The sequence below is a fragment of the Myotis yumanensis genome, unplaced genomic scaffold (genome assembly GCF_028538775.1).
Source record: "Myotis yumanensis isolate MYYU_CA2020_CCGP unplaced genomic scaffold, mMyoYum1.0.hap1 SCAF_20, whole genome shotgun sequence".
Lineage (NCBI taxonomy): Eukaryota > Metazoa > Chordata > Mammalia > Chiroptera > Vespertilionidae > Myotis > Myotis yumanensis.
The window spans coordinates 18,089,735-18,115,356 of NW_027223771.1; the positions used below are offsets into that span (position 1 = coordinate 18,089,735).

Consider the following 25,622-nt stretch of genomic DNA (forward strand, 5'->3'; position numbering starts at 1 on the left):
CAACCAGCGTCAGACACACCCCGCACAGCAAGGACACTGCCTCCTAGGCCTCCTCCTACTCACGACCAGTGCGCTGAGGCCTGTGAAGCTTTGAAGAAAGTGAAGAGGTCAAAATGCCCGCCAGGAGGAGGACGGCGGAAGTCCCGCCCTAACCGGATGCCCTGACAACAAAAGTTCCCTTTAGCTCCGCCCACGTCAGGCGTTCCTTTCTGGGTAATGTAGTTTCCTCAAACGCCGACAGGGGTAGGTTCCCAGCCAATGCATTGGTGAATAAAGGCCATGTGTTCAGCAAGAGGACCTGGGGAAAGATAAAGATGGGACCAGAGGCCTGGTTAACTGGAACAGACTGGCAGATCTCACAGGAGAGGGTTGAGGGGAGGACTGGGAGAGATCCCCCAAGGAATATATATGCACAGGGGAAAATGGGAGACATCTGTAATACTATCAATGATAAAAAAAAAAAATACATTTTTTTATTTTAAATAATATAGCCCAGCTGGTGTGGCTCAATGATTGAGCATTGACCTATGATCCATGAGGTCCTGGTACTATTCCTGGTCAGGGAACATACATGGGTTGTAGGTTCAATTCTCAACTGGGTGGGGGTGAGGACGTGCAGGAGGCAGCAAATCAGTAATTCTCTCTCATCATTGATGTATTTATCTCTCCCCCTTTCTTCCTCTCTCCAAAATCAATAAAAATATAGTTTTAAAATATATACATATATGCATAGTCCATGGACATAGACAATAATGGGGTGAGGGCCTTATAATGGTGTGGTCAGGAGAGAGGTTAGCAAAGGGGATTGAGGACGGAGAAAACTGGGACTATTTTTAATAGAGTCTATAATAAAAAAGATGGTTTGCACATATGGCATGGCTCAGTGGTTGGGCGTGGACCCATGAATCAAGTTATCTCTGGCTGTATTCCAGGTCAGGGCACACGCCTAGGTTCGGGAGCTTCATCCCTGTAGGGGGCATGCAGGAGACAGCTGATCAATGATTCTCTCTCATCATTGATTTTCCTACATCTCCCTCTCTCTCTAAAAAATCAATTAAAAAAAGGAATAGTGTTAAGATTGATTTGAGTCAACAACACTGAAGTGAATGAGGGCTATCACATTTCTTTCAAGTTCTCAAAGAAAAATCATGCCTTGGTCTCTCTTTATAGAGTATGTCCCAGGCATAGCTGTGTTCACCAACAGGAAGGAGCCTAGAGCAGGTCTGCCTCAGCTTGGTCTGTAGAGTTTCAGTTCATTACTCATGTTAGAAAAGATTTCACAACACGAGTTCAGAAGATTTTGAGGCTACGTTAATTGAAGCTGGGAATAATGAAAAAATGTAGGCCCTCTGATAGAACAAGCAACAGCACAGAGACCAGGTGTGGCTCCTTTGCCTCTCTAGAAACATTGTGGGAAATAAATGAGCCAAAGTGAGGCTGCTGTTAGCTCACTGGGCATTCAGAGTAAAGGAGGTCTTAACAGCAGATTCAGGGGGTTAGCCTACAATGAGCTGCCACTCTCATTGCTACCCTGGTTACAGCTTGAGTGGGATCCCTGAAAGTCTTAGAAGAGCCCAGCTGGTGTGGTTCAGTCGTTGACTGTTAAACCATGACCCCGCAGGTCACTGATCAATTCTTGGTCAGGACACATGTTCAGGTGGTGGGCTGGATTCATACTGTGGTGCATGCAGGAAGCAATCTAACAGCGATTCTTTCTTATCATGATGTTTCTCTCTCTCCCCCTCTCCCTTCCTCTCTGAAATCAATAAAAATATTTTGAATGTACGCTTTAAATCACTTCTACTTACATCAAAGTTTAAAATGTTTAAAACTTGCCACTTTCTATTATTTTATTATATTACCATGAATGTTCATGAGTATATTTGTACCTACTGCATCACCATGTTGGAAATAATATGTAATGATTTGCTACTGAAATATCTTATCAGGCCCATGTTCAGTGCAATCATTTTGTCAGTTTGAAACTGATCATGATGAGAGTATTTTACACCAAGAAAATTGACAAATAGTACAAAACTTAACTTCACTAATGTACTATTGAATACTTTAACTTAAAATGGATGGTGGAGAATGTTAGCAACATAGATTAAACTGAAAAGTGTATCTTGCAAGTGAGCATTAAATTGTGCATAAGATAAAGTTTGAGAAAAACTGTTTTGCTTTCAGTATTCAAAACATATAGTTCCCATTGGCAAATAAACCAATTGGTTCTTTAAGGAATGAGTGAAGTGAATACAGTTGTCTTAGATGCTGAACTGTCCTCCTATCGATTAAATCCTAATTTCATTTTAAAAATTACAAAAGTTTCTGACCAAAACTTTCAACAAAAGAGATAAAGACAGCAGAAATAAATGTATAAAGAAATGCTCACCATAAAAATTTCTTATGGAAATGGATTTAAAACAAAACAAGTTAACACTATACTGATTTTTGGGCTTACAATTTAAAAATATTAAACATTGCATGTGTTTACAAGGATAAAGGAAAACTAGAATTTTCATTATTGTGTGTGTCTGGGAAGGCAAAGGGAATGACCATTTTAGATCACAGTTTTGCATGTCTTCAAAAGCATACCACGCACCTACACTGTAACATTTAGATAAGTGAAGCATACATTTATATAAATAACTGAATGCAACATTTCCAGGAAATTTATTTCTAATACCCCAAACCTGGAAATAACAAAAACCATAAACAGATCAATATTTAAAGTGTTCATATACAGAACACAATACTACTCAGCAATAAAAAATAATTAACATTTAACATTAATATTAGTGTTGAATGTAAAATAACTATGTATCATGAAGGAGACCAATATTTGTTAAGGAATACGCACCTTATAGTGCTTACAATATTATGAAAAATATGAACTAATCTTGTAAGGGAAGAAAACGAATAAATGCATTTAGGGATGGGGAAGGTAGAAGACAGATGATGAAAGAAAGGAGGTAAATATAGGGTGTGGTAAAGTAGCTTTAGAGTTGTTGTATGGAAATTAATTCAATAATCCTATATAATAGAAGGCTAATATGCAAATCGACCAAGGAGTCACTATGACACAAACTGACCACCAGGGGGCATATGCTCAATGCAAGAGCTGCCCCTTGGTGGTTAGTGCACTCCCACAGGGGTAGCACTGCTCAGCCAGAAGCTGGGCTTATAACTGGCGAGTACAGTGGTGGTGGCGGGGGCTTCTCCCACCTCTAGGGCAGTCAGACATCTCCGGAGGGCTCCCAGACTGCAAGAGGGCACAGGCCGGCCTGAGGCACCCCCTGAGTGCATGGATTTCATGCACCAGGCCTCTAGTTCATAAATAATAATGCAAGTATAAAATCATCCCTGGCCATTGTACTTCAGTAGGTTGGGCACCATCCCTTCCTCTGAAAGGTCACTGGTTCCATTCCAGGTCAGGGAATATACCTTCCTGGATTCCCTTTAGGTGGCATACAGGATGCAGCTACTTGATGTTTCTCATCTCTCTCTCTCTTTCTCTCTCTCTCTCTCTCTCTCTCTCTCTTTCTCTCTCTCTCTCTCTTTCTCTCTCTCTCTCCCCCTTCATCTCTTTTTAAAAAGTCAATGGAAATATTTTTAAATATATAGAATACTTATTTTATCCTCACCTAAGGTTTGTTTTTTTCTCATTGACTTCTATATAGAATGGAATGGTAGGAGGAGGGAGAGAGAGAGAGAGAGAGAGAGAGAGAGAGAGAGAGAGAGAGATCCTCAAGAGAGAGACACATCAATGGGTTGCCTCCCTTATGTGCCCTGACATGGCCTTAGGATTAAACCCACAACTGAGGTCTTTGCCCTTGACCATAATGGAACCAGGGAACATTGGCTCCTGGAGCCAAAGCTCTAACCACTGATTAACTGGCCAGGTCTTGCAGTCTTTCTTAAAACACAGGAATCCAATAGGGGCATCTTGGAAGCTGATTTTGGCTTTCTAAAGATGATTTCTTGAGATAGCTTTATTGTAAATGTCCGAGGCTCCTTATTATCTCAAATTTTATTTCCTTTATTCCATATCCTGCCCCGTTGTTGTGAATTTTGGCCAGATCCTCTGAAATTCTGTGGATGCTTATCATCAATTCTGCCACTGTGTATGTCATTTTCCTCTTGGGTACTATCATTGTGGTGAGTATACTAAAGTACCTTACAGATACACTTTTAAGCAAAAGTGTAAGTCACTGTTCTTTTTATTTGCATGCAGTTCTGAAAATTTCCCTCTGTGTACAAAGCACCCATCATAAGGCAGCCTGGGGCTCAAGGCAAACTGTGAGTCCTCCTGCAGAGAAGGTCAACTCTGTCCACAGGGCCCACAGTTCAGCCATAACCATGCTTTCTGATCCAGGTTGTCCAAACCAACCACAATGACTATCTTCAGTTTCCTGGTCAAAGAACTTGCTAAATTGTGGGTTCCACCCCAATAGGGGGCCTGTAGGAGGAAGCCTATCGATAATGATCTCTCATCATTGATATTTCTATATCTCTCCCTCTCTCTAACCTCTCTGAAATAAATTAAAACATTTTTTAATTTCTTTATTGATTAAGGTATTACATATATGTCCTCATCCCGCCATTACCCTCCCAGACACCTCTACTCCCTGTTGTCTGTGTCCATTGGTTAGGATTATATGCATGCATACAAGTCCTTTGGTTAATCTCTTCCCCTTACCCCCACCCTCTCCTACCTTACCTCTGAGGTTTGAAAGTCTGATCAATGCTTCTCTATCTCTGGATCTGAATGCAATTTATAATCAACTAGTAGCCCAGTGCACAAAATTTTGTGCACTCGCCCGGGGGGGGGGGGGGGGTAGTGTCCCTCAGCTATTAAACATTTATCGGCAAAACACTGACCACACTGGTGGTGGTGGTGGTCTTATCAGAATGTGTTATATTATTCAGATGAAAATCTATTTAAACAGATTTGATGTAGATATTTTCAAAGATGGAAGAATTGTCCCTGTCAACTATTTTAGTTGATTCATATCTTCACTAATTGTCATCATTGCAAAGTTTTCAGTCCCCATTTGGATTGCTGGATATAATAGGTCATGCGCTGTCCCTGTCCTTTGTAGCCTTTGTTACCTTAAGGACTCTAGCTTTCCATTTATATGTTTAAGTACCAACCTACCAGCTTAAAAATGTAAGCTTTTAACACTGCTCTCTCTGTTCTGTATCCTTCCTATGAAAAGTGGAGTTGGGTTGCAGCACAGGAGAGAAATTCAGAAGGAGAATATTGAAGTAATGACTGCAGTAGAAGAAGAGGGAACCTATTTCCCTGGCCACAGGCGCTGGCACCCTGGAACACAGGACTGGCAGCTTCTCTGGGTGGCTGCAGCCTTGGACCTCAGGTGAATGGCTTGTCTGTCGCCTGGGCTGCTGCCAGCCGCAGGCGCTGGTGCCTGGACCAAAGGTGGGTGGCTTCTTCTTCTGGCAGCTTCTTCTTCTGTGCTTTGGGGGAGGGGGGGCAGTCAGTTATGTGTATATGTGTGTGCATGCAAACATAGGCGTGTACACGTGTGTATGTGGAAATCTGCTGGTCAAGTCAAAACCATAGAAGAGTTGCCCCCTATCTCTTTAATATTCCCGAGATATCCTCCACTTTTCTATTCTATCACTACTGGAGAGTCATTATTTGCAGCCAGCCAGCCAGTGACTCTCTCAGTATCTATTTCTGACTTCTTCTTTCCCTGCCTGTCTTCCAACCCCTAATCATATTTCCACATGGATGCATCATTTTTCCTCCCAATATGCTGTATAGAGAAGGAGTCAGGATGCTGCCTTCCCATGAATAGTACTCAGTAAAAAACCAATTGCATTTTAGTTGGACAATGCCCCTACCCACCCTTCAAATCCCTCCCACCATGCATTTGTGTTTCCCTTTTTGTTTGTCAGATTGTTCTGCTGCTACTTCTCCTCGCCCCACCACCCTTGGACCGTAATGTAAAATTCTTTTACCATGTCAAGAAATTATTAAAAATATAGGTACTTTGAAAAATAAATACAGGTACTTCTCTGATCTCTGTCCAGGCAGGACAGGGAAGAGGTGGCTGCTGGCGACCGCCTCTTCCCTGCCCTACCCGGCTTCTCAGATCGCCGGCTGGAGGGTGGGCAAAGGTGGCTCCGGCTCCGCCTTTGCTATGCCGCCCAGCTCTTGCCTCTGCCTGGGTTTCCGATCACTCAGCAGCATGCAGCTTCTTCCATCCTTCCCCTTTCGCCTCCCAGCATTGCGCCTCGGTATGCAAATTAACCGCCGTCTTTGTTGGCAGTTAATTTGCATATCACACTGATTAGCCAATGGGAAGTGTAGCGAAGGTACGGTCAATTACCATGTTTGTCTATTATTAGATAGGATAACTAGAAGCCCAGTGGACAAATTTGTGCATGGGTGGGGTCCAGCCAGCCCGATCAGGGCTGAACCATCTGGGGAGTGAGGCCACGGGTGATTGGGTGGCAGGCCCCACTGCAATTAAGATTGGGGGGGCCAATTGGGTTGGGGTCAGCCATGAGGAGGGGCTGTGGTGGGTGGGCCAGCTGGCCCCACCTTCTATTGTATAGGGGAGTGCCGACTGGGCCAGTGGCCCAGCGGAGAGGCCAGGGATAGTTGGCTAGCTGGCCCTGCCCCCTATTGGGGTGAAGGGCCAATCTGGGGTGGGCCCGGGTGGGGGGAAGGGCTACTGGCTGATCAGCGTGGTGGGGGCCCATTGGGGGTGGGGTTGGTCAGGAGGAGGGGCTGCAGGAGGTTGGCCAGTGGCCCTACCCTCTACCATACATATATTGATGCATTGATTTTAAAAGTACTGACTCTTTCAGCATAAACACTACAGCTAGTTGAATAGAAGGATCCCTGAGAGTAATTTGCTGCCATGATTGTCAGGTGTTTGCAATAACATTTTATCTGTTTCATTTATGCAGGTCAGAGCTGCCTTTCTGGAGGCTGCAGTGAAGAAGTTTGATGATGTCTGTAAAAAGGGAAATAAAGGCAAAGAGTGTGACAACCTGTTCGCCATCATTGCCCATTTGTATGAATTCTACATGGTACCGTCTCTCATATTCGACATTTTGGAAAAACTTACTGGAAATTTCACAGAGAAGGATATGGAACTGATCCTATTAATGCTAATAAATGTGGGCTTTTCAATGAGAAAAGATGATGTTTTGCCACTGGAAGTGATCACAGAGACCCAGGCCAAAGCCAGCGGTCCAGGCAGCAAGTTCCAGGACAAGACCAGGCACGATGGGTCACACGAATTGCCTCCTAAGTGCCTAAATCCTTAGAAGTGGACCAGAACATATAAATAAGTGTGGTAAATGCTATGTTTCATTTCCTAGTAATCTGTTACCTTCTGCTTCTATGATTTGCTTTTTAATCTATAAAACTAGAGGCCAGGTGCACGGATTCAGCTCTTCAACATCCCCCAAGGGGTCCCATATTGCAAGAGTTTCTCAGGCCAGGCCAAGGGAACCCACTGGTGCATGATCGGGGTCAGGGAGGGATCATTGGAGGGCTCCAGGGCATGTCTGGCCCATCTCACCCAGTCCTGATCAGCTGGACCCCAGCAGCAATCTAACCTACCAGTCAGAGCATCTGCCCCCTAGTGGTCAGTGCACATCATAGCGACTGGTCAAATGATCAAATGGTTGGAGGGACAATTAGCATATTAGGCTTTTATATATATAGACTAGAGGCCAGGAGCACAGGATTCGTGTACTGGTGGGGGGCGTGGCCCGCAGAGATCAGCCTTCTGTGGAAGTGCGCTCATCCTGATCAGCCTAGCAGCGCTCCCACTCGGGGAGCACACTGACCACCAGGAGGCAGCTCCTACATTAAGTGTCTGCCCCCTGGTATTCAGTGTGCGTCATAGCGACTGCTTAACTGGTTGTCATTCTGGTTGTTCCGCCGTTTGTTTCCTGGGTTTTTATTATATAGGATGTGAACAAGCTTTGTTTTATTACTAAGAGCTAGGATTTTTTTGAGTTTAAGAATTGATTTAATTAACACTCATCTATTCAAAAAATATTTACTGAGGAAGGCCATGTTATTCGGGTCTCAGGTGTCAGCTCACCTGGACTTCTGGATCAGCCACTGGACAGCCATTTGACCTGTGTCCTCCAAGCCTCAGTTTCCCCTTCTAAAAAGTAGGACTGGGCATAGCTCTGACCTCATTTTCTCTTCTGCAGATCAGAGATAGTGGCAGGTGGCAAGACCCTAGAGATGTGTGAGAAACAGGAAAAGGATTCATATGGGGCTCACAGGAGAGCAGAACAGAGGCCATTGCAAGGACTTGGGCTTTTATCCTGGAGGCACCTGAAGGGTTCTGAGTGGGAAAATGGCACAGGAAGTCTCCATGCTAATGGCCACTTTGGCTACAACATAGAAGATGAAGGTGGTCAGGAAGATCATAGATGGTGGTGGGAGGATTAGCTCAGTGACAGTGGGTGTGGTGTATATATAAAGCCAGTGACCTTAACGCCGTAACCACCATAGTGACCAAATGACCGAATGACCAGTCACTGTGACGCCCCACGGCCGCCCACACCTGATCAGACTTTCCCACCCAGATGAAGGGCAGGGCTGCCAGCCAAATGCACCCCCACCGCTCCTCCCCATGGGTGGCCCCACCCCCAATCAGCCTCCAGACTCCAATCGGGGTGGGGATCTCTGGCCAATTGGCTACTGCCACTCCCACCAGCTGCCCAGGCACTGATTGTGCCTGATTGGGGCCGGCCAGCCAACCAACTTCCTGCCATCTCCTCTTCCTGATAGGCCCAGCCTCAATCCTCCCCAGTTGGGGCCAGGCAGGCCAGACACCACCTGTGCAAGAATTCGTGCACTGGCCCTCTAAAATATATATATTTGTTTGTTTCTTTGTTTTGTTTTGTTTCATTTTGTTTTAATCCTAACCCAAGTATATTTTTCCATTGACATTTTAGAGAGAGTGGAAGAGAAAGAGAAAGATAGAGAGAAATATCACTGTGAGAGACACACACTGGTGTTTCTATCCCTCTTGCCCACTCCCTTCTTCTCTGAAATCAATTAAAGAAATACAAAAATATACATGTATATATGTAATCATGCTGGTTTAAATGTAAAAGAAATAACAGCTTGGATTGCAAGACACCTCAAATGCCCAAGTTGCACAAACATACAAGAATCCCTTGTTTATCACTCTCCACATACCTGCAAAGTTGCCATCCTAGTTAAACACACACATCTACAGGTGAACAGATTCAATTTCTACCAAGGAGTTTCCAAACAAAATCGCTAGCACGTTGCCTTCTCCCCGCAACATGAGGCAGCTCTCGGACTGTGAGCTTGGTCTCCTGTGAGCCTCCCTGACATGGCATTGAAACTTCTCTTCAGACTCATCCTGTGCTAAGTCATCTCCTGTATTAGGCTGTGAGGTCACTGCAATAAGGAATTACTCAGCTCAAACTTAAAGATGGAAGGTACTAGACATTGTGGGGATACAATAACTATGCCAGCAGTTTTCAGGAAATCTTTCAGAAATGAAGCTGTAAGTTGGGTATCAGCAAAATTTACTTCAATAATGTAATATACAGAAAAGAAATATAATTTTTCTTTTATTAAAAAAATATTTTTATTAATTTCAGAGGGGAAGGAAGAGGAAGAGATAGAAACATCAATGATGAGAGAGAATCATTGATCAGCTGCCTCCTGCACACCCCCTACTGAGGATGGAGCCCACAACCAGGGCATGTGCCATGACTGGGAATTGAACCATGACCTTCTAGTTTGTAGGTCGATGCTCAACCACTGAGCAACACCACCAGGGCCCAGCAGCATATTTTGAAGACAGGGGCATAGGTAGGACCATGTTGACTGTGTTGGCTGAAATATCTCCAAATATCTTGACTTCAGGGCAGCCATTACCCTGAGTAAACCAATAAGGCAAAAGTGAGAAGAAGGAATTAAAATTGAGATCACTTTTAAAATAAAAATTGCTGAGCTCCCTGCTGCCACCATAGTGAGGACAGGGTGATAGCATGTTCTGGCCGGCAGGCAGGGGACATAGCCTCCAAGGCCCCACAGAGCTGTCCCTGGTGGAGGCAGTCTGCCTAGAGGAGAGGGACAAGTGCCAGGGAGGAGACACAGACAAGCCCTTGATTGTTGTCACAGTTTGTGCTCTCGTCACCCTTGGACACACACACACACACACACACACACACACACAGCTCTAGACTCCTGACCCCTTGCTCAGGCCCGAGAGAAGCACAGCCCATTCAGTTGCATCTGGTCCTCTTGGTTAGCTCAGTCCTGTGATGCTCACCAGGGCGGCTGCCTCAGGAAAGTCCCTAGAGCTGGACCCTGTGAAAGGTGAGGCTTGTCTGACTTTGGATTTCTACAACCAGGTCACTTGGGAGGCTGCATGGGGCTAGAGAGATAACCCTAGAGTTGGGAGTCAGTCAGCCCCCAGTTCAAGCCTCACTGTGACTTCTAACTGGCTATGTGACCTTGGGCCAGTGAGCCACTCCGTGAGGAGCTGAAGCCCAAACCAAGAGTGCCTTAGGATGTGACCCGTGAGATGCATTTTGGAACCACACTCATCCGCTAGTTGAGGACAAGCATAGGTGGGCGATAAATATAACTATTTGTAAAAAAAAAAAATGAAAGCTTTCTAAGGCAATCAATGGGCTGTCTACCAACATGTATATATACATGTGTGTGTGTGTGTGCGTATGCAAACATGTAAAATATTCTCTCCTCTTCCTGTGGTTGGCTGATAAGCATTTGGCTGGAAGCTTCCTGCCCAAGGTTTGTCTGATGTTTTCTGATTTTCTCACTTTGCTGTTCTCCCCAGGGAGAGCCCCTCTGGTGCCACAGGTGATCCCACCCTCTCTGCAGGCAGACCTCAGCCCTGAGCTGTCACTTGGATATTTCCCACCCCCAGATCACACAGCTCCCAGGCCAGGGTAGAGGTGGGGCCCTGGAACTCAGTGTGATATGGTTTGGGATGACCCCTCAGCAACAGGAGCCCATGGTACTGCCCAGGGGGCCCCAACACCTGGGCTTGTTTGGCTACGTGAGTGAGACATTAATTTGAAAGCAGCTGAGGGAGTGATGGACAGGACATGGGAACGAGAGCAGGAGACCCATCAAGGGCCTGGATGACAGTGACAGAGGTGATGAGAGGAGGAGCACAGAGGCTTTGGTGGGGGAGGATGGTGAATAGTTTGCTGAGCATTTTGTGTTGGAGGTGTCTTGGGACATCCAAGCTGGAAACAGATCTGGAGGTTCCCAGGAGAGGCTGGGGCTAGAGGTGTTTGAAGCATTCTGGGAAGATTGCAAAGAAAGCTCTGGATGTGTATGAGATTAACTGGGTCTGAGGCAGGGGTGGGGGGTCATAGAGAATTAGGTGCACCCTGAAGTGACACATGAAGAAGCTAGACCACAAAGAAATGGTGTAGCTATTGTTGAGGCTGAGGGAAGGGAGGTTCAAAAAGGAAGGTCACTGGGGTGAATGCCTAGAGGTGCCATGGGGCTGAGGATTTGCAGGAGGCAGACAGAACAGTTGATAAGCCCTTGCCAAGACCCAAGGTAAAGGGTGTTGGGGGGACCTGTGATGAGAACAGTCAGCTAAAATGGGCATGCAGATTGCATACCCATTCTCACATTCAGGGGAGCTATCACCTGTGGTAAGTGAAGAGAGGAGGGGTCCAGCCTGCACCATAGGCTTTTGGCTTCTGTGATTGACAGCTGGTGTGAGTGGATAAGTAGGGAGCCCAGAGAAGCCAGGGAGAGTAGAGGAAGCCTGCAGGGAGGGCAGGGGGTCTAAAGGGAGCTGACCTCAGACCTGAAGCTCAATAGCAGTGAGTGCTAGGGGACCAGGTTTGTCAGCCCTGCAGAGGGGGAGGGGGCTGCCTCCGTGGTGGAACACGGGAGAGAGCACACAGGAAGCTTTAAATGAGTGTTTGCGGGAGGAATTAAGCAGTGACAGAGAAAATGGCAAGTGTGAGCGCTGAAGACCTGTCCCAGAGGAGAGAAAATAATGGGACAGAGGCTGAGAGCTCCAAGGGGTGACTGGCCAATGTCAGATTCTGCAAAAGTCAAAGGCGCAGGGGAGGAAGCCTGCAGGTGCTACTGCTCACTTTGGCTCAAAGCATTGGAGAGGGCAGCTCAGCTGAGTGGGCAGCTCCCACAGCTGCAGGACCTCAGGAAAGAATGGGGAAGGAAGTGACAGGAGGCAACTTACAGGAGAGGTTTGGTGAGGAAGGAAGGGGACATGCAGGTGGCAGCTGGACCGAACACCATTAGATTAGGTCAGGAGGGGATCTCTACCTGCCTTCCTCCCTGCCTCCTTCTCCTGACACTTCCTGGTTGAATGGCCTTGGAAAAATCCAATGGATCACTTTACGCTCACCTCCTATTGTGATATAAATCTCCTATAAAAATAGAATTCAACTAATAGGAGTGTAAAATAAACGCTGTTGCATGGTAAACAGGAAACCTCGCTTTCCCAAGCTCTCACCTCCTGGCAAAGGGAGCTGATGTATTCCAGGGGCCGGGGAGACTGGGGGGATGAGCATGGACCCTGGAGACCCAACGCCCCAACAGTGCTGCCAGTGACGAGCGGTGAGGAAAACTATGACTCAATTCTACAACATCTCATTTTATTACAAACCCATCCTTGTGTTCCAGAATCAATGGCTACTTAATACACAATTCAAAGCACTCAGAAAATGGACCATGTTAACATTTCTTTCTCATCACTTTAGCTCAAATGGAGAAAATCCTTATAGATCCCAAATCACCAGGGTTAGTTCATCCCACAATGAGCACCTTTAGTAAGCAAGAGGAAACAAAATGTGTCAGGAACCTGGCCAAATAGACACAGCAGCAGGTGAGACTCCCAATGCAAACACATGACTCCCTATAGAACATTTATAGAGTGTCCGCACAACAAAGGTACATAGAGTTCAGACTCCCGATAAACATGAATGACTCCCTTTGGAATATAAACATGGAGTGTCCCCAAGATTGGTATACAGAGGTCAGACTCCTGATAAAATGAATGACTCCTTATGGGATGTAAACATAGGGTGGTCCAAAAATGTGCACACAGTGAAAAGAAATAATAAATCAACTCCTAAAGGACAAGAATGACTGCCTTTTGAATATAAATATAGGGTGCCCCCCCTCCAATGTACACACAGGTAAGAATCCGGTGGGAAAAAATGAGTCCCAATGGAACAGAAAGTAGAATTCCAAAAAAATGTGCACACACTTTAACAGCTGATAACTCACTGAATTTTCATCCCTTTTCAAGTTTAACTGATTGAAAAAAATGGGTGAAGCCAAACTAAGATTTGAATGAAGAAAATTTCTCCACTAGGCTTTTTATGGGGATACATAAAAGATAAAGTTGACAACAGACAACAGATAACAGTTGAGGAATACAGGGCAGCTAAATTAAGAGATATGTACAAACAACAAAATGAAGAAACAAATCTTATTGTTTGCACCTCCATCCCTTGCCTTAGTTCTGGTCCAGGCACTGCTGCCGAGGAAGCATTGGAATGGCAAACACCAAGAATCACTGCGTTCTGTTTGTTCACATCTTCTGTCAACAGCAGCCTCGATGCCTGGACTGTGGCCCTTTCTGTGCCAGACACCTCATCCTTTATGTGTCCCCAATAGAAAGTCCAGAGGATACATCTTTGTTCAAATTTCAGTCTGGCTTCACCCATTACGTCAAATCTGTTAACACTGAAATGGAGTGAAAATTGAGTTATCAGCTGTTGAAGTGTGTTTATATTTGGGGGGACACCCTGTAGTATATATATTTGGGGGACACCTCAAAGCACATATATTTCACAAGTGTGAACACATGTATGTAATATATTACATTTGGTTCCTACCCTTGGAAATCACTCAGAAATTATAAATCAAAGTGTCATCCACAGTGGGGGACACTGGGGCACTGCAGCCACTTTCCAAATCAGGCTGCACCTGCCTCTCGCACATGTTCCCCTCTGCACACTGTGGACACTTGCTGGGAGTGGGCGGGCAAAGCTTTTCACTGACCCATCACCCAGGCTGGGCAGACCCAGTATTGATAGAAAACTGGCCCCAGGAGCCAGCTGGAGAGAAGCAAAGCCTGAGGCCACCTGCCTGGAAGACCGCCCTGGCCTGAAGGATGTGGAAACCAGGCCTGGATTGGCAAAGCTCTAAGATAACAGTGAGCCTGACTCCAGGGTCCACCCAGGGCCTCCAGGTCTTTCTTGTTTGGCTGGTCTGGGCTTCTCCTGGGAACACCAGGCTTCTGAGAGAGGGAGTCAAGTTTCTGGATCAGGAGGGCCCAGCCCTGAGAGAGTGCATATGTGTGTTTGCTCACCTGCGCATGCACACGCACATGCATATGCGCACACATGCTTTAATGGAGGTGAAGTAGCTAACACATGTCCTAAGGGGCATGCTCACATGTTGTCTGCCTCAGGAAAGGCAGTTTGTCATTGCCTTGTGAGCATCCCCAGGCCAAAGTGGATTTGTTGAAAAGATACCAGTGGCTGGAGGTAGAGACAGGAGCTTCACATATGGGGTGTGACCCTTAGGGCTGGAACAGCATTGTCACTAACAGAACAAATGGAAGCAGCACGGGAACCCTTTCCTCCTTCCACAGCCACTACGGGTACCGCAGGCAAACAGGAGAGGAGGCCGTTGTCTTCAGAAGGTGTGTTGGTAGTTTGAAGGCTCCAGATCTGCTTTGGGGTCAGGAGGAGAGGGCCACTATGGGTCCTCTGGCCTTTCAGTACGGGTCATTGGTGGTCTTTATGATTTTTCTTTTTTATGGTTTAGGTATTTGTTTTTTCTTTTGGTTTTTCTTTGTGGGTTTTTCATAAATGAGGAAGGTTATTTGGTGGAGGAACTGGTAAAAGGAAGGGAATCTCCAGTATCTGGAAAAAGAAGAACCTATTTTGAAGGGGGTGGGATGTTCAAGGATGATGAGGACTGAAAGCGTTTCAACACAGCCGGGCGGGCCACTGGACACTTGTCTTTGTTCTTCCCTTTGTTCTTTTTGCGCCAAGTGGCTAAATGGTTATCCCCAGGTCACCAGGAGAAGAAGAAAAGAAGAAAACAACACAAAACAGCAAATAAATGAATTGAAGAACAACAAGTGACTCTACATTGGCTAAATGTACTTGGGAAATCAGAATCCCGTCCAGCCCAGGAGAGATGGAAACAATCCCCATGGCACAACCAGAATCAGGACTTGGTGAATGATTGAGGCTCTGACTCCATCTAATTAATTCAGTGGCAACCTTGTGCCAATGCTTTACTTAGCAAGTGAGGAGAAGTCTATATTGCTCTGGGAGATGATGTGTTAGATCATTTTTCGATTTTAATGTGTTAAATTATAAAATACGGATGTTTATTAATTTAGGACTTGGCTTTTGTCACTCATTCTTTTTTGAAAATATGTTTTTATTGATTTCAGAGAGAGGAAGAGAGAGGGAGAAAGAAATACAAAGATCAATGATGTTTCTATCATTGATCAGCTGCAACCTGTATGTCCTGTCCTGGGAATTGAGCCCACAGCCCAGGCACGTGCCCTGACCAAAACCAAACTGTTACCTCCTGGGTCATGGGATGATGCTCAACCAACTGAGTTACACCAGCTGGGCTTACTCATCCATTTTTATGACAGGTTTCCTGAAACCTTGGCTCCCACACCCTAACTCCTGCTCCTGTTCAAAGCCTTTGGAACACTTAATGGTATGTTTCTGCAGTAAAATGGGCTATCTCAACTACTCACTAATATTTTTTTTTGGAAATCCTCACTGGAGGGTATTTTTCACAATGACTTTTAGAGAGAATGTGGAAAGGGGAGAGTAGATGGCGATAGAGAGAGAAACATCCATGTGAGAGTTACACATCCAATGGTTGCTCCTCGCATGAATCCCAACTGAGGCCCGGGATCAAACCTGCAGCCGAGGCACATGCCCTTGACCAGGAATCAAACCCATGCCCCTTCATTCTGTGGGTTGGCACTCTATCCACTGAGCCAAATCCGGCAAGGGCTAACTAATAATTCTTTTTAAAAAAATATATTTTATTGATTCTTTACAGAGAGGAAGGGAGAGAGATAGAGAGTCAGAAACATCAATGAGAGAGAAACATCGATCAGCTGCCTCCTGCACACTCCACACTGGGTATGTGCCCACAACAAAGGTACATGTCCTTGACCGGGATCGAACCCAAGACCCTTGAGTCCGCAGGCTGATGCTCTATCCGCTGAGCCAAACCGGTCAGGGCACTAATAATTCTTATACATGTAACATAACCTCTCATAGAAGGATACCTTTGAAAATAATGGAAGTACCTACCTCTGCCAAAATGGATAGGGCTCTACCACTTTTTGATGCCAAAACACTCTCAACATCAAGAATGATTCCTGTTCAGCCATGGTTTTGCTCTGTGGACAGAGCACAGGCCTGCGGACTAAAAGGTCCCAGGTTTGATTTAGGTCGAGGGCACATGCCTGGGTTGCAGGCTCCAACCCAGTAGAGGGCATGCAGGAGCAGCCAATTAATAATTCTTTCTTATTGTTGATGTTTCTATATCTGTCCCTCACCCTTCCTCCCTGAAATCAATAAAAATATATATTCAAAAATAATTATTCCCGTTTAGATCAATACACATCCTCTACTCTAAACCTCCCCTTCATGACCTTTAAATTATAGTCTGACAATTGGTCTAACGTTCTGAGCATGTCATGTGCATGATCATAACTGATTCACCAGATTTCTGATTGAGGATTCAAGTTCATACATAGAAGAACCTCCGTTACTTCTTTCCTGCTGACCACAGCTCACACCACAGGATGAGGACCCACTACTCAATGCTGGGGCCACAGGCTGGTTCAGCATCTTCAGAAACTAAAGCAGCTTGAAGTGCAGGCAGTGCTCACAGGGGTTAAAGTTCAGGCACCATGATCTGTCAGACCCAGGTTGGGATCCCAGCTCCAACACTTATTCTCTGGGCCAGGGCTTCACCCTATCAAACCTCACTTTCCCAGCTCTGAAAAGGGGATAGGAATCATGCCTATCTCACCCGGCAGTTAGGACTAAAGGTGGTAGATAAAGCGGGTCAAATCCCTAAAGTGGACTGAGCCCAGGAAGCACCATTGCACGGCTGCCATTACTATTATTTACCACTCACCTGCTCATTCATGCATGCAAATGACAGTTTGGATCTGTCAAGCATTTTTTTTTTCTCTGAAAGGTTTGCTAACTCAATTAGGCTAATTATATTCATTAAGGCAATTTATACAATAATAGAAGTTGAGGTAATAAATGTCACAACATTTAAGGAGCCAGTATGAAAACATCAGGCTAAAGAACCCCTCTAGATAAAACAAATGATAATAAACTTCATTATCATTTACCTGCATGTGAGCATTTGACCTAATTCACCTGCTGTAAAGACTGGGAAAGCAAGCATCAGTCCCCAAACAGTGGGCATGTCTGTTCACACTTCATTTTTGCATCTCCAGTGACACACCAAACGTTGAAGTGGTGAATGCCACCCAGAAAGGATTGTGCACATGTCACACTCAGAAGGAGGCTTGTCACCCTCCCTAGATCTTGTCAGGTACTGTAATGCCAGCCACTGAGAGCACATGAGTCTCAGGCTTGGCCCTGGTCTTCAGAAGGCTCTAGTGCCTGCGTTAACTCTATGGAGATCTGCACTGTACATCCCAGGACCTACCAACTATATGTGATGGGCAAGGCTCCTCATGCTAGCAGAACTACATCGTTCTGGGAAAAAAGTGTCCAACATTGACAAGGGTTTATATTTTATATTTGGTTGTTCACATACCTAAGGGAAGACACACCCCCTTCCGGCACCTACACTCATGTGCACACCCAGCACACCATCTCCTTGGTGCTGCCCTGCCCATGGAGAAGACCTGAGATCCTCCCATTTATTTCCCACTTACAGCTCAGTCACCCCTCTTACATTTTGGAGGTGGCGTGCTGGGGGCATCTTGCTCTTCCACCCAGTATGAGCATGATGGGGTGGCCTCCAGGGGCCCAGGAGGGCTGTCTTGGGTTCGCTGCGTTGGTTCTCCAGAACCGTTGTTTTTGGGTTTGAAGAATTTGATGAAGGATCTGGCTCGAGTCCACCACTTTTTCCTACAGGAAGTAGAGGTTTAGGACATTACCAACCCTCAATGTCCCTCCAGATGGGCAAGTGGCTGTTCATTTGGGGTTCAGAAGAATGGTGCTCTTCTCCAGCACCACCATGTTCATATGTGGGTCTCAGGAGGTGGAACACTATTGGCAGTGAATTCACACAGACCCAGGGATGGTAGAAGCGTTCATTGTGGCAGAAACCCACACTAGCCTCTTGGGAAATGGAACTTCAAATACAACAATCAGGTTTATCACTGGACCTAATCAGAGTGTGTACAGGATTACAACCAAGCGATGTGTCTCTCCCACTGATGTTTCTCTCCCCCGCCTCCTTACTTTCTACTCTCTCTAAATATCAATGAAAAAATGCCCTCAAGTGAGGTTAAGAAAATAAAAAGAAATAAATGAAAACAGTGAATTTAAAGGGTAAGTAAAACATTGCAGCTAACTGGAAATGGGGGCATTTGAATAGAATAAGAACTACATGTGGGTTCTAATCCTGGCTCTGCCACAGACCAGCACAGTGCTTTCACAAATTGCTTAATTCCCTCATAGATGCCTCATTTCCCTGTCAACAGAAGGGTCAGGCAGAAGGTAGAAGATTCTGTGGTTCTGAGATTTCAACAGAGAGGTCTTACAGGATTCATGGTGATATGACCTCTAGGCTGGGCTGGGACAGGATAATCTGAAGGCCCAGCTCATGGGGCTCAGACCCGCACCAGAGGAAGCCCTGCTGTATGGAGCAGACCAGCAGTCTTGGGGACAAAGACGGCCCGCCACCGGAGCTGATAAACTGCAAGAAGGGAACATGTTTGTGAACCACCCTGGGGTCCAGAGACTCCAAAGGAATGTAGGGAATACCTAGAGGTCCCTGTAATTGAAGACCCTGGGTGCTAGGCAGGTGTCTGGCCCATGATTCCTTCCCAAAACAGAAACATGGTTTTCTAGGTCCTGAAACCTGGAGACACAAACTGAGAGTCCTGCTTTAGTGGCTTTAAACCACAGACTCTCTGCCCCTTAAACAGGCTCATGGCCAGCTGATCTTCGCCATCCCTCCTAGGATAACCCTGAGTATGGAGGGCAGGACCAAAAGAAACTCTAAATTTTTTCAGTGCTGGGAGAGACATGCACACAGGGGACCGGCCATAGAGAGGAAGATGGGGGCCCCACAAACTGGCCACTGCTGTACATGGCTACAGCTTTCCCCACTCGTGAAAGAGCAAGCTTTCTGTTCTGTGCTTAAGTTATTGCCATTAAATCAAACTCACTTCTGTGGAACAGGACCCCAAGACTCATAAGAACCCACAACGGTTTCCTCTTGCTCTTCTATGATTGTCGGTAAGAAATTTACATTTTCCCTGTAAATAGACGAGAAAGAAAAACAATCTGGTTTTTAAAATAAAACATGTAAATCGACTCATCGGCCCAGCGTGGGACCAGGCCCAGAATGGCTGGCATTTTCCTAGGATTCAGACAACATGGTGCTCATGGCCTTACTGATTTCTGACGCGGGAATATGGGGATGGAAGCACGTGACGTGGGTCCGGGAACCCTAACACGTCGAGGAGACCTGCTGAAGCAACGAGGATCAGGCTGAATGTCATCCCAGGAGAGCAAGCCCTGAACCATGTGAAACTCAGGTTCGGAAATCCGTGGGCCTTGACAGCTCAGACCCCGGTTTCCTTGCTGGAAAACGAGTCCTCAGGATAAAGGCAGCTGCTCAGACTCTGTTGGTCATGAAGCTGCTGAGGTCCCACTAATACGAGGAAATTTCCACCAGTTCATCATGAAGTAAGCACCCCGTTAGAAGTGATGGCTTTCAAACGGCTGGACACCGAACCTGCTCTGCTCCCAGCGTCCTTGGCACTGTGTTGTTCACGGCCGTGCTGCTTGGCTTTATGCTAGATTGCTTTCCTGTCTGGCTCTGACCAACCCTGCACCCCTGGGTGCACAAACTCACAGAAGGCAGGATCTACAACCCTCCCAGGACTGGGGAAGACTCCGCTCAGAACAGGCTCAGCAAGCCTGCCAACTCCATAGCCTCCTGCAGACACCAGATAATGCAAAACCATTATCAGATACCCCCTGGATACCAGGCCCTGACTCTTCTAGTTGGTACCTGCCTAACCTCTGCTGGTAATTTTGACCTCCTGTGTCACAGAGAGTCAACTCAGGCCACAGTCATTTCTACCCCAAAACTACAGTGTGGCTTTCCATGTAAACCATCCTGGCTAGGTGGCTAACCACCTGTAGATGCGCAGATGAATCTGAGAGGACAATAAAGCAGCACTGTGACCCCAGGGACTTGGACAGTGCCCCCCGTGGTCACTGGGACCATGTCCCTCTGTCCTACATAGCCAGCCATTCCTGAACACAAAGAAGGACAGTTCAGCAGCATAGCACCGAGGGGGGAAGACTACCCTGGACCCACCAGAGGCATCTCGGGTTACATGACTTCCAACCACAATGTTTCCAACACCAAGGCTCTTCCTCCTGCCCTCCTTTCTGTCAGCTTCCTGGGCCCTGTAGACCAGCTTCCCATCAACACTTACTTCCCAGCTGATCCAACTCATTAGCCTGGTGTGGATGCCTTCTACAGCTGAGCGCTGCCTGATGCAGCCTTCCCTCCTGCCACTGCCGGCACCTTCCCTGCACCCAGACTACCCATGCTCCATCTCATGTCCCCCCACTGGCTAGACCTATCCCCATCTGGGTCAGCAGCAGAACCCCAACTCCCACCACCAGGCCTCCTTCTCGGCCTCTATGAAGCTCCTCAACATCTGTCTGCTGTGCACACAGCTCTGCTCACTTCCTATCACTCCAACTACTTCCTGGCCACCCGGTAACTGGTTCTGTGCACCTCACAGGGCCTTCCCAAAGCCAGGAATGTGTCTTGTCCACAGAGGAAGGAAAACCATGGTGCAGCAACAACCCTCTGCCCAGCTCATTAAGGGAAAACACATAGAAAGGCCTCCGCCTGCAATCTGAATCTCTTCCCTGGGCACCACTCTTTACTGCCATCATATTTTTTAAACTGAACTGAATTCCAAAGGCAGATTAAGAACCATCTGGTAGTGGGCAGTATCTTTCAAAAGCCAACCACCCCTACTTGCAGAACTCTAGGACCATTCCAGGGAAAATGATAGGAGGATGCAATGGGAAGGTGGTGTGTCCCCTTCCCTTGGGACACCAGTGCACCAGGGGGCTCTCTGCCCAGCATCTTGAGGCCTAGGCGTGGACTAGAAAGAAGGGTCCCTTTGTTGACAGGTCAGCCCACACCCCTTACATGCGCCGAGTCTTGTCTTTCTCATTCTCTTTTAGAAGCTTTCTGTTCCTCCTGGCCAATGTCTGAATCTTCCTCTTGAGCTTAACTTTTTCTTCTTGGAAGTTCTCCTTCTCATGAGAGAGCACCTACATGAGAAGATGCAAAACCATTATCAGATACCCCCTGGATACCAGGCCCTGACTCTTCTAGTTGGTACCTGCCTAACCTCTGCTGGTAATTTTGACCTCCTGTGTCACAGAGAGGTCAACAATGTCTCACATACCATGCGCCCCTGTGATTCCACTGAGGGGAATCTGTTCCCAAAAGAAGAAAAAGGCCACATGCTCAAAGGTGGTCATTTCGGTATGATCTACGACAATGGGAATGACCAACACAATCAATGACATGTGGATGGCCAAGTGTCCCGTCCAATCAGGGAACCACAGCCCTCCTGTGGCCACTGAGCACTGAAAACGCAGGCGGTCTGAGCTGCAATGTGCTGCAACTGCAAAATAGACAACAAATTCTGAGGCCTTAATCACAATCTTGAAAAACAATGTAGAACATCTTGTTAATAAGCTGCCCCACTGGTGAGGTTCAGTTGGTTGAGCATCCTCCCAGCACCAAGAGGTCTGTGGTGCGATTCTTGGTCAAGGACCATGACCAGTTGTGGCATTGATCCCCAGTAGGGAGCCTGCAGGAGGCAGCCCATCAAGGATTTTCTCTCTTCATGGACGATTCCATCACTCTCTCCCTCTCCCTGCCTCTCACTGATATCCATAAAATGAAATAAAACATATTTAGAAATGTATTCTTGTTTCACAGACATAAAAACACACAGGAGCAGGGGTTGGATATGAATATGTATGACTGAAGTTGGACTGCTTCTGCTCTAGAATATCATCCCTGTTGCTGTAGCAAAAAAGTCTCAACTTTTGGCATCAGACAAACTGGGTTGCAACCCACAACTTAAGAGCAATGAGAATGGGAACCCCAGCTCACAAAATCATTGGGAGAATTAAATGAGAACATGGGTGAGCAAAGAGCAAAGTTCTCAGCCGAGGGTTCGGAAATGAAACAGTACTTGGCTGTTTCCATGCACCGCCCCGACCTTTCAAAAACAAGGCTCAGGTGTAAGGTGTTTTCTAACTCAATCGCACCAGTCATGGGGTTTGTCCCCTTCAAATGCCTCTGGCTTCCTCTCGGCCTCTGTGTGACATTCACACACGGTCTTGGAGCAAAGAAGCCAACGAGGACCCATTGCGAACTGGCTGAGCCAAGGCTGTCGCTCAGGGCACACGCAGGGGGTTCTGACCCCACCAGCCCAGGCCTCACCTCACACTGGCTTCTCAGCTTCTTCAGCGAGATTTCCATCCTGTGCAGGTCCTCCTTGGCCCCTTTGTACTGGGCCTGCCAGAGCATCACTTCCTGCTGCAGGACCTCTGGGGAGCTTTGCATCACTTTGCTCTGGGTGTGCAGCTCCTTCGGCTCTGCAATCATCAGCTGGTTCCAGAAGTTGACTCTGGGGGTGGAGAGCCACAGGGCCAAGGGCTGAGGAGCACTCCCAGCCTCAGACCCAGGTGTGCACCTTAATCAAAACCACAACCTCTCTGTGCCTCTTTTTCTCCCGTGTGTAAATGAGGGTGGAACAAACTTAGTGGATTTCAAACTGTGTCCACTGGGGCTCTAGAAGGCTAGCGCAGCTGCCCACTGTGGGCTGGGGGAGACAGGACAGGCAGGCTCGGACACCACTTCAACAGAGCACCCTATGAGAATCCTTCCCATGGAAGGCTTTGGCAGACCTGCTGACTTGGAACAAAGGGTTCTTTGACTGAAATACTTTTGAAATACATGGAATCAGAACATTTTTGCTGTAAATTTATATGTCTTTGTCCATCTCTTCTCCCCAATTCCAAGCCCTTTCTTATTTCCTCTCCTGAGACAAATAACATATGAGATTGGAGAGTATTATGTAAATCCACTGAAATCATCATCATCGTCATCTTAACTGCTCGATTGAGTATCAGGGGGCAGATTTATACCAGAAAGCTCACATGACAGGAAGCTCATGGACTCAATTTGAACACAGATGTGCCCTGTTTGGTGCACATCATCTGTATTTTTCCATTTAAATTAATTAGTTCAACAATATTTAAAAATTTTTAAGTGTCAGGTCAACATTCAGGTATCTATCTTCTCAGATGGTGGGGAGAAAGCATAAACAAAAGGTGCTTGCAGGTATGACTCAGTAGTTACAGCATCACCCATGTACAGAAGGGTCATGGGTTCAAGTCTCATTCAAGGGAACAGACCTGGGTTGCCGGTTTGCTCCCCCTTGTAGCTTGAGTGTGTGCTATAGATATCCAATAGATGTGATGGTCTCACATGGATGTTTCTCTCTCTCTCCCCTTCTCCTTCCCTCCCTTTCACTCTCTGTAAAAGTCAATGGAAAATTATCATGTTGTAAGGATTTTAAAAAAAAGATTATAAAAAGAATGGCCTGGCAGCCCAGGCCTGCCTCTCCGCAAGTAGCCCTCAGAGGGTGTGTATTCTCCACGAGCGTCTGATCTAACACTGACAATCCTTCCCCCACCTGCTGGACCTGGCTGGCCACTGGAGGCACCTGAGTTTATAACCCCCAATACAGGTTAGAACAAGGCTGTGGGAAGGAAGGCTTCATATGGACATGCCTCTGGGTTGAGACAAGACCTGGAATTGATTCCTGACAGGCTCGCTAACTAGGAACATGAACTTGAACAAGTTATTTAATCTCTCTGAGCTTCTTCCTCATCTGTGGTTTTTTGTTTTGTTCTGTTTTGTTTTGTTTTAAGAGATAACTGTAGTGCAGTCAATTCTCATGATTCTCGGTATAAAGTTCTATCAAGCCACTGCGAACACTCAGTTAATGGATACTGAAACTGTACCCGCCAGTTCGTGTGAGTTTTTGGCCACATTTTTGTCAACCGACCAAGTCATCAAGACACCTCGTGTAATATACTCACAGCCAAGTGCACCATACCCTGCCCTGGACCAAAAGGAACCTCACGTGCTGCCCCTCTTATTCCCCATAAGGCCCAGTGCAGCCTTGAACTTGGGGACACTAGATAGCACTTCAGCAATCCATTTGTGGGGCATTTCAAACAATGACATCACCACCAAAAAGCACGAAAATAGAACTCCATGGCACTCAATGGACCATAAAAGGGTCACTGGTTTGCAGTGTGAGAGTTGAAAAAGGCAGGAGCCAAAGGTCTTTTTCAACCTCATCTGCAAATGTGCCCATCAGGCGACTCCTTTCTCTTGCAATCTGGAAAGTCCCATGAAAGGCCATGGTTATAATTTGGTGGTTTAAGTGCTTTTCAGTGAGGAGGTGATTTCACCAATAGACAATGCGTGAATGCCAAAGACCAAGCGTCTCTCCCTCAAGGGATGGCTGGTATTAGAGGATGGAGGAGTCCATGCCCAATACAATCATCACCATCATCAAGGTGAGAGGGGAGGTCATCCACATGTAGACAATGCAGGATCCCAGTGTTGCTATCCTTCCATCCCAGCCACTATCTGGCTTGCCTTTCCCTTGTGACCAACCAGCTGTGACCATGACAGGGTTGGGAAAAATATACCATTACCAGGAGACTCGCTTGAGCTTAGCTCAGTGGGTGCTGAGTGAGTTGTTCTGAATGTAACCTGGCAGATGCCACTGCAGGGGGTGAAGGTGGTTACCTCTCCTCCTGTGGCAGCCTCTCTTCCTGGGCAGCCTGCTTCAGAGCCTCTCTTTGGGTGCTCACTAGGTCCCTCAGCTCCTGTAATGCTGCCTCATGTTGGAGCTGGTCCTGCTCCCTGAAGAGGGAAACAAACCCGCTAGGCACCCACACACAGGAGAATGCACAGCCTCTGTGAGCGGCTTCTCTCTGCAGAGCTTAGGGCTGCGGTAATGGGCAGGAGTCTCCTCCAGCCCCAGAGCTGAGTGTCTCTCTTCCCACCCAACACGTCTGCAGGGTCCCTTCCCGTCCCTGTCTCAGCAGCCTCTCTCCATGAGCCCGCTGGGAACACCAACACTGTTTTCTGAACTTCACACCCTTCTCACAGAAACCAGCACATATTCAGGGAATTCCACCCACATGACAGCTGACCTCCCACCACACCAGGGCCTGGTGTGCACTCTGCCCAG

The 25,622-nt window shown here is 46.7% G+C and overlaps 1 protein-coding gene across 1 annotated transcript in view; it reads right to left on the bottom strand.

Moving 5' to 3' along the window:
- Positions 1 to 21,468: 21,468 nt before the first annotated feature.
- LOC138998619 (protein Daple-like) overlaps positions 21,469 to 25,622 on the bottom strand; it is a 75,743-nt gene continuing 71,589 nt past the window's right edge. The window contains exons 11-13 of the mRNA XM_070400751.1: positions 25,175 to 25,291; positions 22,787 to 22,973; positions 21,469 to 21,597 (exon numbers count right to left, since the gene is read on the bottom strand). Coding sequence (XP_070256852.1) covers positions 21,469 to 21,597; positions 22,787 to 22,973; positions 25,175 to 25,291 — 433 coding nt within the window. The remainder of the gene's footprint in view (positions 21,598 to 22,786; positions 22,974 to 25,174; positions 25,292 to 25,622) is intronic.